This window comes from Salvelinus alpinus, chromosome 19, assembly GCF_045679555.1.
Source record: "Salvelinus alpinus chromosome 19, SLU_Salpinus.1, whole genome shotgun sequence".
NCBI lineage: Eukaryota > Metazoa > Chordata > Actinopteri > Salmoniformes > Salmonidae > Salvelinus > Salvelinus alpinus.
In genome coordinates, this window is record NC_092104.1 from 5,150,236 (window position 1) to 5,162,937 (window position 12,702).

Here is a 12,702-nt window from a genome sequence, read left to right on the forward strand (position 1 = left end):
TTCAAAATATGGCTTTCATGTGCTCCTAGATGGCTTAGACATTAACAGGCAGACTGGTCTGTTACTGGTCTGGTGAGGATGAGAGAGAGAGTCTGTTACTGGTCTGGTGAGGATGGGATGCGGAGAGAGTCTGTTACTGGTCTGGTGAGGATGGGATGCGGAGAGAGAGTCTGTTACTGGTCTGGTGAGGATGAGAGAGAGAGAGAGTCTGTTACTGGTCTGGTGAGGATGAGAGAGAGAGAGAGTCTGTTACTGGTCTGGTGAGGATGAGAGAGAGAGAGAGAGAGAGTCTGTTACTGGTCTGGTGAGGATGAGAGAGAGAGAGAGTCTGTTACTGGTCTGGTGAGGATGGGAGAGAGAGTCTGTTACTGGTCTGGTGAGGATGAGAGAGAGAGTCTGTTACTGGTCTGGTGAGGATGGGATGCGGAGAGAGAGTCTGTTACTGGTCTGGTGAGGATGGGAGACAGAGAGAGTCTGTTACTGGTCTGGTGAGGATGGGAGACAGAGAGAGTCTGTTACTGGTCTGGTGAGGATGAGAGAGAGAGAGAGTCTGTTACTGGTCTGGTGAGGATGAGAGAGAGAGAGAGTCTGTTACTGGTCTGGTGAGGATGGGAGAGAGAGTCTGTTACTGGTCTGGTGAGGATGAGAGAGAGAGAGAGTCTGTTACTGGTCTGGTGAGGATGGGAGAGAGAGTCTGTTACTGGTCTGGTGAGGATGGGAGACAGAGAGAGTCTGTTACTGGTCTGGTGAGGATGAGAGAGAGAGAGTCTGTTACTGGTCTGGTGAGGATGAGAGAGAGAGAGAGTCTGTTACTGGTCTGGTGAGGATGGGAGAGAGAGTCTGTTACTGGTCTGGTGAGGATGGGAGACAGAGAGAGTCTGTTGTCGTGTGTTCCAGACAGGGTCAATACTGAGTTGTATTTACTATGCTGTTCAGACCATTTACTAATTAGCTGATGCCCAATACATAGTGGTACTTGTTTTAGTGAGTCCAATCAGAAACCCTAAACAACGTGTGTGTGTACGTCTCTACAGAGAACGGTGAACCTGTACCCGTATCAGATCCACAGTGTGGTGCTCTCCACCTTCGCCTCTCTGATTGGTCCCTTTGGAGGATTCTTCGCCAGCGGCTTCAAACGAGCGTTCCAGATCAAAGTGAGAAAACACACACAGGCCGGCCACGCTTCACTGTTTGTTTATTTAGATCAATATTTCCATGGATACCTTAAAGACACAATCTGTGATTTCTCTGTAATAACTTCTCTCCCTCAGGACCATCTCTGTAATAACTTCTCTCTCTCTCAGGACCATCTCTGTAATAACTTCTCTCTCTCTCAGGACCATCTCTGTAATAACTTCTCTCTCTCTCAGGACCATCTCTAATAACTTCTCTCTCTCAGGACCATCTCTGTAATAACTTCTCTCTCTCTCAGGACCATCTCTGTAATAACTTCTCTCTCTCAGGACCATCTCTGTAATAACTTCTCTCTCTCTCAGGACCATCTCTGTAATAACTTCTCTCTCTCTCAGGACCATCTCTGTAATAACTTCTCTCTCTCTCAGGACCATCTCTGTAATAACTTCTCTCTCTCAGGACCATCTCTATAATAACTTCTCTCTCTCTCAGGACCATCTCTGTAACTCTCAGGACCATCTCTGTAATAACTTCTCTCTCTCAGGACCATCTCTATAATAACTTCTCTCTCTCTCAGGACCATCTCTGTAACTCTCAGGACCATCTCTGTAATAACTTCTCTCTCTCTCCAGGACCATCTCTGTAATAACTTCTCTCTCTCAGGACCATCTCTGTAATAACTTCTCTCTCTCAGGACCATCTCTATAATAACTTCTCTCTCTCTCAGGACCATCTCTATAATAACTTCTCTCTCTCTCAGGACCATCTCTATAATAACTTCTCTCTCTCTCAGGACCATCTCTGTAATAACTTCTCTCTCTCTCAGGACCATCTCTGTAATAACTTCTCTCTCTCTCAGGACCATCTCTGTAATAACTTCTCTCTCTCTCAGGACCATCTCTGTAATAACTTCTCTCTCTCTCAGGACCATCTCTGTAATAACTTCTCTCTCTCTCAGGACCATCTCTGTAATAACTTCTCTCTCTCTCAGGACCATCTCTGTAATAACTTCTCTCTCTCTCAGGACCATCTCTGTAATAACTTCTCTCTCTCTCTCAGGACCATCTCTGTAATAACTTCTCTCTCTCTCAGGACCATCTCTGTAATAACTTCTCTCTCTCTCAGGACCATCTCTATAATAACTTCTCTCTCTCTCAGGACCATCTCTGTAATAACTTCTCTCTCTCTCAGGACCATCTCTATAATAACTTCTCTCTCTCTCAGGACCATCTCTGTAATAACTTCTCTCTCTCTCAGGACCATCTCTGTAATAACTTCTCTCTCTCTCAGGACCATCTCTGTAATAACTTCTCTCTCTCTCAGGACCATCTCTATAATAACTTCTCTCTCTCAGGACCATCTCTATAATAACTTCTCTCTCTAGGGTGATTTCCATGGATACCTTAAAGACACAATCTGTGATTTCTCTGTAATAACTTCTCTCTCTCCTGCCAGGACTTTGCAGACACCATCCCTGGTCACGGGGGCATCATGGATCGCTTCGACTGTCAGTATCTGATGGCTACCTTCACTCACGTTTACATAGCCAGCTTCATCAGGTAAGGGTCGTCACTTTAACCTAGCCAGCATCATCAGGTAAGGGTTGTCACTTTAACATAGCCAGCTTCATCAGGTAAGGGTCGTCACTTTAACCTAGCCAGCATCATCAGGTAAGGGTCGTCACTTTAACCTAGCCAGCTTCATCAGGTAAGGGTCGTCACTTTAACATAGCCAGCTTCATCAGGTAAGGGTCGTCACTTTAACCTAGCCAGCTTCATCAGGTAAGAGTCGTCACTTTAACCTAGCCAGCTTCATCAGGTAAGTGTCGTCACTTTAACCTAGCCAGCTTCATCAGGTAAACGTCGTCACTTTAACCTAGCCAGCTTCATCAGGTAAACGTCGTCACTTTAACCTAGCCAGCATCATCAGGTAAGGGTCGTCACTTTAACCTAGCCAGCTTCATCAGGTAAGGGTCATCACTTTAACCTAGCCAGCTTCATCAGGTAAGGGTCGTCACTTTAACATAGCCAGCTTCATCAGGTAAGGGTCGTCACTTTAACCTAGCCAGCTTCATCAGGTAAGGGTCGTCACTTTAACCTAGCCAGCTTCATCAGGTAAGGGTCGTCACTTTAACCTAGCCAGCTTCATCAGGTAAGAGTCGTCACTTTAACCTAGCCAGCTTCATCAGGTAAGGGTCATCACTTTAACCTAGCCAGCTTCATCAGGTAAGGGTCGTCACTTTAACAAAGCCAGCTTCATCAGGTAAGGGTCGTCACTTTAACATAGCCAGCTTCATCAGGTAAGGGTCGTCACTTTAACATAGCCAGCTTCATCAGGTAAGGGTCGTCACTTTAACCTAGCCAGCTTCATCAGGTAAGGGTCGTCACTTTAACCTAGCCAGCTTCATCAGGTAAGAGTCGTCACTTTAACATAGCCAGCTTCATCAGGTAAGGGTCGTCACTTTAACCTAGCCAGCTTCATCAGGTAAGGGTTGTCATTCACCTAGCCAGCTTCATCAGGTAAGGGTTGTCATTCACCTAGCCAGCTTCATCAGGTAAGGGTTGTCATTCACCTAGCCAGCTTCATCGGGTAAGGGTCGTCACATTCACCTAGCCAGCTTCATCAGGTAAGGGTCGTCACATTCACCTAGCCAGGAGGATTCCCTCGCAGCTTATAATGCAAGTCGTGGTGATATAGTCTCTGCTCCTTCAGGGTAGATCACTGCATCAATATAAAATAGCCTAAAGACAGTGAGCCATACCAATCCCCCAGAACAGCAGAACCTTATGCCAGAGCACTGTTTAGATACAGTTGAAGTCAGAAGTTTACATACACCTTTACCAAATACATTTAAACTCCGTTTTTCACAATTCCTGACATTTAATCCGAGTACAAATTCCCTGTTTTAGGACAGTTAGGATCACCACTTTATTTTATGAATGTAAAATGTCAGAATAATAGTAGATTTATTTCAGCTTTTATTTTTTTCATCACATTCCCAGTGGGTCAGAAGTTTACATACACTCAATTACTATTTAGTAGCATTGCCTTTAAATTGTTTAACGTGGGTCAAACGTTTCAGGTAGCCTTCCACAAGCTTCCCACAATAAGTTGGGTGAATTTTGGCCCATTCCTCCTGACAGAGCTGGTGTAACAGAGTCAGGTTTGTAGGCCTCCTTGCTCGAACACGCTTTTTCAGTGATGCGCACAAATTTTCTATGGGATTGAGGTCAGGGCTTTGTTATGGCCAGTCCAATACCTTGACTTTGTTGTCCTTAAGACATTTTGCCACAACTTTTGAAGTATACTTGGGGTCATTGTTCATTTGGAAGACCCATTTGCGACCAAGCTTTAACTTCCTGACTGATGTCTTGAGATGTTCCTTCAATATATCCACATCATTTTCCTCCCTCATGAAGCCATCTATTTTGTGAAGTGCACCAGTCCCTCCTGCAGCAAAGCACCCCCACAACATGATGCTGCCACCCCCGTGCTTCACGGTTGAGATGGTGTTCTTCAGCTTGCAAGCCTCCCCCTTTTTCCTCCAAACATAACGATGGCCAAACAGTTCTGTTTTTGTTTCATCAGACCAGAGGACATTTCTCCAAAAAGTACCATCTTTGTCCCCAAACCGTAGTCTGGCTTATTTATGGAGGTTTTGGAGCAGTGGCTTCTTCCTTGCTGAGCGGCCTTTCAGGTTATGTCGATATAGGACTCGTTTTACTGTGGATATAGATACTTTTGTACCTGTTTCCTCCAGCATCTACACAAGGTCCTTTGCTGTTGTTCAGGGATTTATTTGCACTTTTCTCACCAAACTACGTTCATCTCTAGGAGACAGAATGCGTCTCCTTCCTGAGTGGTATGACGGCTGCGTGGTCCCATGGTGTTTATACTTGCATACTATTGTTTGTACAGATGAATGTGGTACCTTCAGGCATTTGGAAATTGCTCCCAAGGATGAACCAGACTTGTGGAGCTCTACAATTTTTTTTCTGGGGTCTTGGCTGATTTCTTTAGATTTTCCCATGATGTCAAGCAAAGAGGCACTGCATTTGAAGGTGGGCCTGGAAATACATCCACAAGTACACCTCCAATTGACTCAAATTATGTCAATTAGCCTATCAGAAGCTTCTAAAACCATGACATAATTTTCTGGAATTTTCCAAGCTGTTTAAAGGCACAGTCAATTTAGTGTATGTAAACTTCTGACCCACTGGAATTGTGATACAGTGAATTATAAGTTAAATAATCTGTCTGTAAACAATTGTTGGAAAAAATTACTTGTCATGCACAAAGTAGATGTCCTAACTGACTTGCCAAAACTATAGTTTGTTAACAATAAATTTGTGGAGTGGTTGAAAAACGAGTTTTAATGACTCCAACCTAAGTGTATGTAAACTTCCGACTTCAACTGTAGTTACACAGCAGCACAGAGAAAAACATCTAGTTACCACAGCAACATAGAGAGAAACGTCTAGTTACCACAGCAACACAGAGAGAAACATCTAGTTACCACAGCAACATAGAGAGAAACATCTAGTTACCACAGCAACACAGAGAGAAACATCTAGTTACCACAGCAACACAGAGAGAAACATCTAGTTACCACAGCAACATAGAGAGAAACATCTAGTTACCACAGCAACATAGAGAGAAACATCTAGTTACCACAGCAACATAGAGAGAAACATCTAGTTACCACAGCAACATAGAGAGAAACGTCTAGTTACCACAGCAACATAGAGAGAAACATCTAGTTACCACAGCAACATAGAGAGAAACATCTAGTTACCACAGCAACATAGAGAGAAACATCTAGTTACCACAACAACATAGAGAGAAACATCTAGTTACCACAGCAACATAGAGAGAAACATCTAGTTACCACAGCAACATAGAGAGAAACATCTAGTTACCACAACAACATAGAGAGAAACGTCTAGTTACCACAGCAACATAGAGAGAAACATCTAGTTACCACAACAACATAGAGAGAAACATCTAGTTACCACAGCAACATAGAGAGAAACGTCTAGTTACCACAGCAACGTCTAGTTACCACAGCAACATAGAGAGAAACATCTAGTTACCACAGCAACATAGAGAGAAACGTCTAGTTACCACAGCAACATAGAGAGAAACGTCTAGTTACCACAGCTAGTTACCACAGCAACATAGAGAGAAACGTCTAGTTACCACAGCAACATAGAGAGAAACATCTAGTTACCACAGCAACATAGAGAGAAACGTCTAGTTACCACAGCAACATAGAGAGAAACGTCTAGTTACCACAGCTAGTTACCACAGCAACATAGAGAGAAACGTCTAGTTACCACAGCAACATAGAGAGAAACGTCTAGTTACCACAGCTAGTTACCACAGCAACATAGAGAGAAACATCTAAACTCAGCAAAAAAAGAAAGGTCCTCACTGTCAACTGTGTTTATTTTCAGCAAACTTAACATGTGTAAATATTTGTATGAACACAACAAGATTCAACAACTGAGACATAAACTGAACAAGTTCCACAGATATGTGACTAACAGAAATGCAATAATGTGTCCCTAAACAAAGGGAGGGTTTAAATCAAAAGTAACAGTCAGTATCCAGTGTGGCCACCAGCTGCATTAAGTACTGCAGTGCATCTCCTCATGGACTGCACCAGATTTGCCAGAATTATCTTTGAAAGACAGGGTCCTGAAAAAGGGACGCTTCTTTTTTTGCTGAGTTTAGTTACACAGCGGCATAGAGAGAAACATCTAGTTAAAATGCAGAACAAGATGCCAGTTCATAGTAGCATCAATGCAGAACAAGATGCCAGTTCATAGTAGCATCAATGCAGAACAAGATGCCAGTTCATAGTAGCATCAATGTAGAACAAGATGCCAGTTCATAGTAGCATCAATGCAGAACAAGATGCCAGTTCATAGTAGCATCAATGCAGAACAAGATGCCAGTTCATAGTAGCATCAATGCAGAACAAGATGCCAGTTCATAGTAGCATCAATGCAGAACAAGATGCCAGTTCATAGTAGCATCAATGCAGAACAAGATGCCAGTTCATAGTAGCATCAATGCAGAACAAGATGCCAGTTCATAGTAGCATCAATGTAGAACAAGATGCCAGTTCATAGTAGCATCAATGTAGAACAAGATGCCAGTTCATAGTAGCATCAATGCAGAACAAGATGCCAGTTCATAGTAGCATCAATGCAGAACAAGATGCCAGTTCATAGTAGCATCAATGCAGAACAAGATGCCAGTTCATAGTAGCATCAATGTAGAACAAGATGCCAGTTCATAGTAGCATCAATGCAGAACAAGATGCCAGTTCATAGTAGCATCAAGCGGCAGCAGGATGAGTGATCAGACCCAGTCAGCTGAAATAGACCAGCAGTAAGGTTGGTGTGATTGATACTAACCTCTAGTTGATGCCTCAGCCTGAGGCGGGGCACTCTGGTTTCCCTTCTGAACTGGCTCCAGTTAATTTAGTTATGGCTGACCCTGTCCTGTGGTTTGATAAGAGGTTATTTATTGGTAGTTAGTTATTATGGCTGACCCTGTTATGTTAAGTACTGCTGAGCGACAGTGTCTCTGTTATTTTTCGTTTTTTAAACAACTATTTATTGACATTTGTCCAATTATTTGAATTCCATTTGTCTGTGAGCTCAATGCGCACATTGTGCTGCATTTATTTTCTAGAGGTCATGCCCTGTAGTAGGGAGTTGTAGTTTCCAACAGGCCAAAGTTCTACATAGTTTAACCACGTTTTCTGTACTATTAACTACTATGACCATAATCCTTTGCACGCCTGCTACATAAGGAACAGAAGAATGCACAATCAAGAGGGGATACATAGAGAGCAATTGCTTTGAGGTATCTCTACCTGAAAATACATGATCTAAGTGATTTGATAGTTGGTATTCAGCAGTCATTAAAGTATGCCTTGTTTACTTTGAAGAACTACTAAAATAGTGATTTTTGTCAGACAGCGTAGACAGATGAGATGATGATTTGGGATTAAATAATAAAGTTATCAAATAAAACTAATGTAATATACACAACAACTGGAATATTTTAATAAAGTAAAGTCATGTGAATACATTATGGTTAATAAGTGATAAGCAGTAATGGGTCATTCACTATACCATGATGGGACTTTTATTTTATTCTGTGTTACGGCATTTAAATATAAAGTGTGATTATTTATTTTTCTGAATCAAACTGACTTCAAAAAGTATTAATGACATGTGATGTCTGTGTTCCAGAGGTCCCAACCCCAGCAAGGTGTTACAGCAGCTGTTGGTCCTGCAGCCAGAGCAGCAGCTCAGTATCTTTAACACCATGAGAGACCGTCTGAGTGACAGGGGAATACTGCCCCCTGCTGCCATGTAGTACACACACACACACAGACAGAGAGAGAGAGAGAGCGTGTGTCCGAGAGAAAATGTCTTTGGCTGCTTGCGTGTTACTAGATTTACACATCTATTTTTTCTGGATCTTACACATCTATTTTTTCTGGATCTACGTCAAGTAATGCGAGGGGGGGAAATGGCACAGCAGCCATTTTGGGAGGGGGTGTGGTTGACCACACACCATAGCAATCGTCTTTTTTGGGTGATTTCTACCTTCTTCCAGAAACTCTTCTGCTCAGCGACTTTTTTTGTTTTTCTTGTTCTTTTAACCAGTCCTCATTGTGAGCTACGCTGTTGCTCCTAGCAACAAGGAGTTACCTTTTACAAATAACAACAATACTTTCGGGACTTCACATGTACCACTGGGACCTGCACGAGCACCTACACCAAAAAACTACAGTAAGCCAATGTAACGCTACCACGCTAACTAGCATTAGCAACATTTTAAAGACTAAAGGCTACGTTGCTCTGAAGAAACAAAGTTGTTCCTAGTTAAGAACGCATATGGTTTGTTTCATAACGTACTGTAGGGGACAGTGACTGGCGGTCTCCCTGTGGATGGATGGAGATTATTACAGTGATTTTAGCCGAACTGCAGAAGACACAGGGGCACATTTTACAGAACCAGGATACCAGCTTATCCTGGGATGGTGTTGGCTTGGAGCAACAGCAGGGTCTTATTCACTAGACACCAAACCGAAGAAAACGGACCGAAACAGGGAGGGTACTGACCTGAACTTGTCCAATAAGAAACGTCTGTTTTTCCGTTGCATAACGTTTTTCTACAGTGTGCACTAATGAACGTTTTTAGACGCTGCCCCCAACATGAAGATACTAAACACACTTGACTTGGGCATGGTGTTTATTTAATAATAGTATGTATCTGTCTATATCAGAGATGATGGTCTTCACGTCAACATAACATATACGATCTAAAACATTTAAGCATGTTCCTAAGTCCTGTCGTTCATTACAGCTGAAATAAGCTGTTTATCTTCTGAACTAGTTTTAGTTTGTAGTTTTACCTACTGTTAGGTATTGTAACTTGACCTCACGCTATAGATACAGTACCACTCAAAAGTGTAGACACGCCTACTCATTCAAGGGTTTTTCTTTATTTTTACTATGTTCTTTCTACATTGTAGAATAATAATGAACACATCAACACTATGAAATAACACAAATGGAATCATGTAGTAATCAAATCTAAATATAATTTATATTTGAGATTCTTCAAAGTAGCCACCCTTTGCACACTATTGGCATTCTCTCAACCAGCTTCATGAGGTAGTCATCTGGAAAGCATTTCAATTAACAGATTTGCCTTGTTAAAAGTTAACTTGTGGAATTTCTTTCCTTAATACATTTGAGCCAATCAGTTGTGTGGTATACAGAAGATCGCCCTATTTGGTAAAAGACCAAGTCCATATTATAGAAAGAACAGCTCAAATAAGCAAAGAGAAACAACAGTCCATCATTACTTTAAAGACATGAAGGTCAGTCAATCCGGAACATTGAGAACTTTGAATGTTTCTACAAGTGCAGTCAACTGTTCAGAGGAGACTGCATGAATCAGGCCTTCATGGTCGATTTGCTGCAACAACAAAAAAACACACCAATAAGAAGAATAAGAGACTTGCTTGGGCCAAGAAACAAGAGCAATGGACATTAGACCGGTGGAAATCTGTCCTTTTGGTCTGATGAGTCCAAATGTCAGATTTTTGGGTCCAACCGCCGTGTCTTTGTGACGCTGAACGGATGATCTCTGCATGTGTGGTTCCCACCGTGAAGCATGGAGGAGGAGGCGTGGTGCTTTGCTGGTGACACTGATTTATTTAGAATTCAAGGCACACTTAACCAGCATGGCTGCCACAGGATTCTGCAGTGATACGCCATCCAATCTGGTTTGCGCTTAGTGGGACTATAATTTATTTTTCAACAGGACAATGACCCAACACACCTCCAGGCTATGTAAGGGCTATTTGACCAAGAAGGAGTGATGGAGTGCTGTATCAGATGACCTGGCCTCCACAACCCCCCGACCTCAACCCAGTTGAGATGGTTTGGGATGAGTCGGACCGCAGTGAAGGAAAAGCAGCCGCCAACAAGTGCTCAGCATATGTGGGAACTCCAAGACTGTTTGAAAAGCATTCCAGGTAAATCTGGTTGAGAGAATACCAAGAGTGTGCAAAGCTGTCAAAGCAAAGGGTGGCTACTTTGAAGAATCTAAAATAAAATATATTTTGGTTACTACATGATTCCATATTTGTTATTTCATAGCTTTGATGTCTTCACTGTTATTTTACAATGTAGAAAATAGTAAAAATAAAGGGGGGAAAATTAAGAGTAGGTGTGTCCAAACCTTTGACTGGTACTGTATTTCTGTAGCTATTGACACTTGACCTCAGTATGGATCACTGTAAACAAACGCAGAAAAATGTGTAATTTGCTAAATTTCCCGAAATCCTAGTTGTAATACTCCCCAAAAATCAGGAGGGAATAAGCAAGAAATCCGATTATCGTCCAACCGGGATTTCTGGGAAAGTTACCAGAATTTGGCAACTATAGCAACCAGCATACACTGTGTACATATCTCCAATGTATTACTGTACATAAGAATATCATATTTATCTGAACAAAGACCTAATATCAAATCTGGTAGTCTTTAAACTATATGCAAAACAATACAACGGGATGTTATTATTTATCTGTAGCCATAGCATTAATAAACTGCGGTTGAATAGGTAGCTAGGTGGGGGGGGATATAAACTTTTGGGGGGGGGGACATATATTGACATAAAAGGTGAACTGGTGGCTGCTGATGTGAGGTGAAAGAAATCATTTTTTGCTACCTTTTATGTCTAGCCTGTTAAACAATTATTATAGTTGATTGCCCATCTCTCTCCAGCTGAGCTGAACCATTCAACAGTTCCAATATTCCTATTAATTTTCTTACCAGACTCAGATCTTTTGTCAAATTTGTAAAAAATAACAATATTTTAGAAGTCTACTTATTTGTTGTATTGCTCTTAAAGGGGTTAGTATTGAGAGAATTCAAGATATTTTGGTAACATTTCATGTTATGATTGCAGTGTGAGGCGAATTACAGTGCGCGTGTGTGTACACACACTCAGTGGCCAGTTTTAGGTACACCACCTCGTTCACATAAATGCTTTGCTCCCATAGACAGTGAGTCACGTGGTTTGCTATATAAAACAGGCAGACAGGCATCGAGACATTCAGTTACTGTTCCATTGAACGTTAGAATGGTGACCTAAGTGACTGAGCGTGGTATGATCGTCGGTTTCAGTATCTCAGAAACGGCCGGCCTCCTGGGCTTTTCACTCACGACAGTCAGTGGCAGTCCTGTGGGCGAAAATAGCTTGTTGAAGGAGAATCGTGCAAGCTAACAGGCAAATAACAGCGCAGTATAACAGTGGTGTGCAGAACGGCATCTTGGAACGCACAACTCGTCGGACCGGGTTCCACTCCTATCAGTTAAAAACAAGAAGCTGCTCCAGTGGACACGCCATCACCAACACTGAACAATTGAAGAGTAGAAAAACATCCACCCTGAGAAACATGAAAGTTGTGATTGATAAACGATGTTTACTGGTTGAAAAATAATCAAAACAAACTCCATTTGAATGATTCAAAAGGTGCTTTTTTTTTTGTTGCACTGGAGAAAAAAATCCATCCTGTGTCTTTTGATTGATTGAATTCAACCCTTCATCTGTTCTGATTAGCAGAGAGATACTTCCAGAAATGTTTACCAAAGCACGGTCTGAAACACTTACTTTGATTATCCTCTGGGTTTTTACGTATTTATTTAGTTGTGCTTTATGCAATTGCAAAAGTTGGGGTCTCATGTCTTTATCTTTTTAATCATCTTTTGACTTTTTCTTTGTTTGATTGCTTATGCAGAATTGTTTTCTAATAAATCTATAGCTTTTTGAAGTGGGGTAAGATTGAAAAGTTTACGTTGTATTGTGAAATAGAGTTAAGATAATATATACACATACAAGCATTTCATTACACCCGCAATAACATTTGATTTGACACACACACAGTGCTGTATAAAAGCATCGATGTGATGCTATATTCTGTATGGAGGTGAATAAATACTTTTTTTTCTCCCCTTTACAAAAAT

General features: G+C 41.7%; 1 protein-coding gene across 2 annotated transcripts in view; it reads left to right on the forward strand.

Annotated features, from left to right (window-relative positions):
* LOC139544899 (phosphatidate cytidylyltransferase 2-like) overlaps positions 1-12,701 on the forward strand; it is a 49,692-nt gene extending 36,991 nt beyond the window's left edge. For both annotated transcript variants that reach the window (XM_071352084.1, XM_071352085.1), the window contains 3 exons: positions 1,035-1,154; positions 2,590-2,693; positions 8,406-12,701. In XM_071352084.1, coding sequence (XP_071208185.1) covers positions 1,035-1,154; positions 2,590-2,693; positions 8,406-8,532 — 351 coding nt within the window. In that variant the 3' untranslated portion in view covers positions 8,533-12,701. The remainder of the gene's footprint in view (positions 1-1,034; positions 1,155-2,589; positions 2,694-8,405) is intronic.
* Position 12,702: the final 1 nt, after the last annotated feature.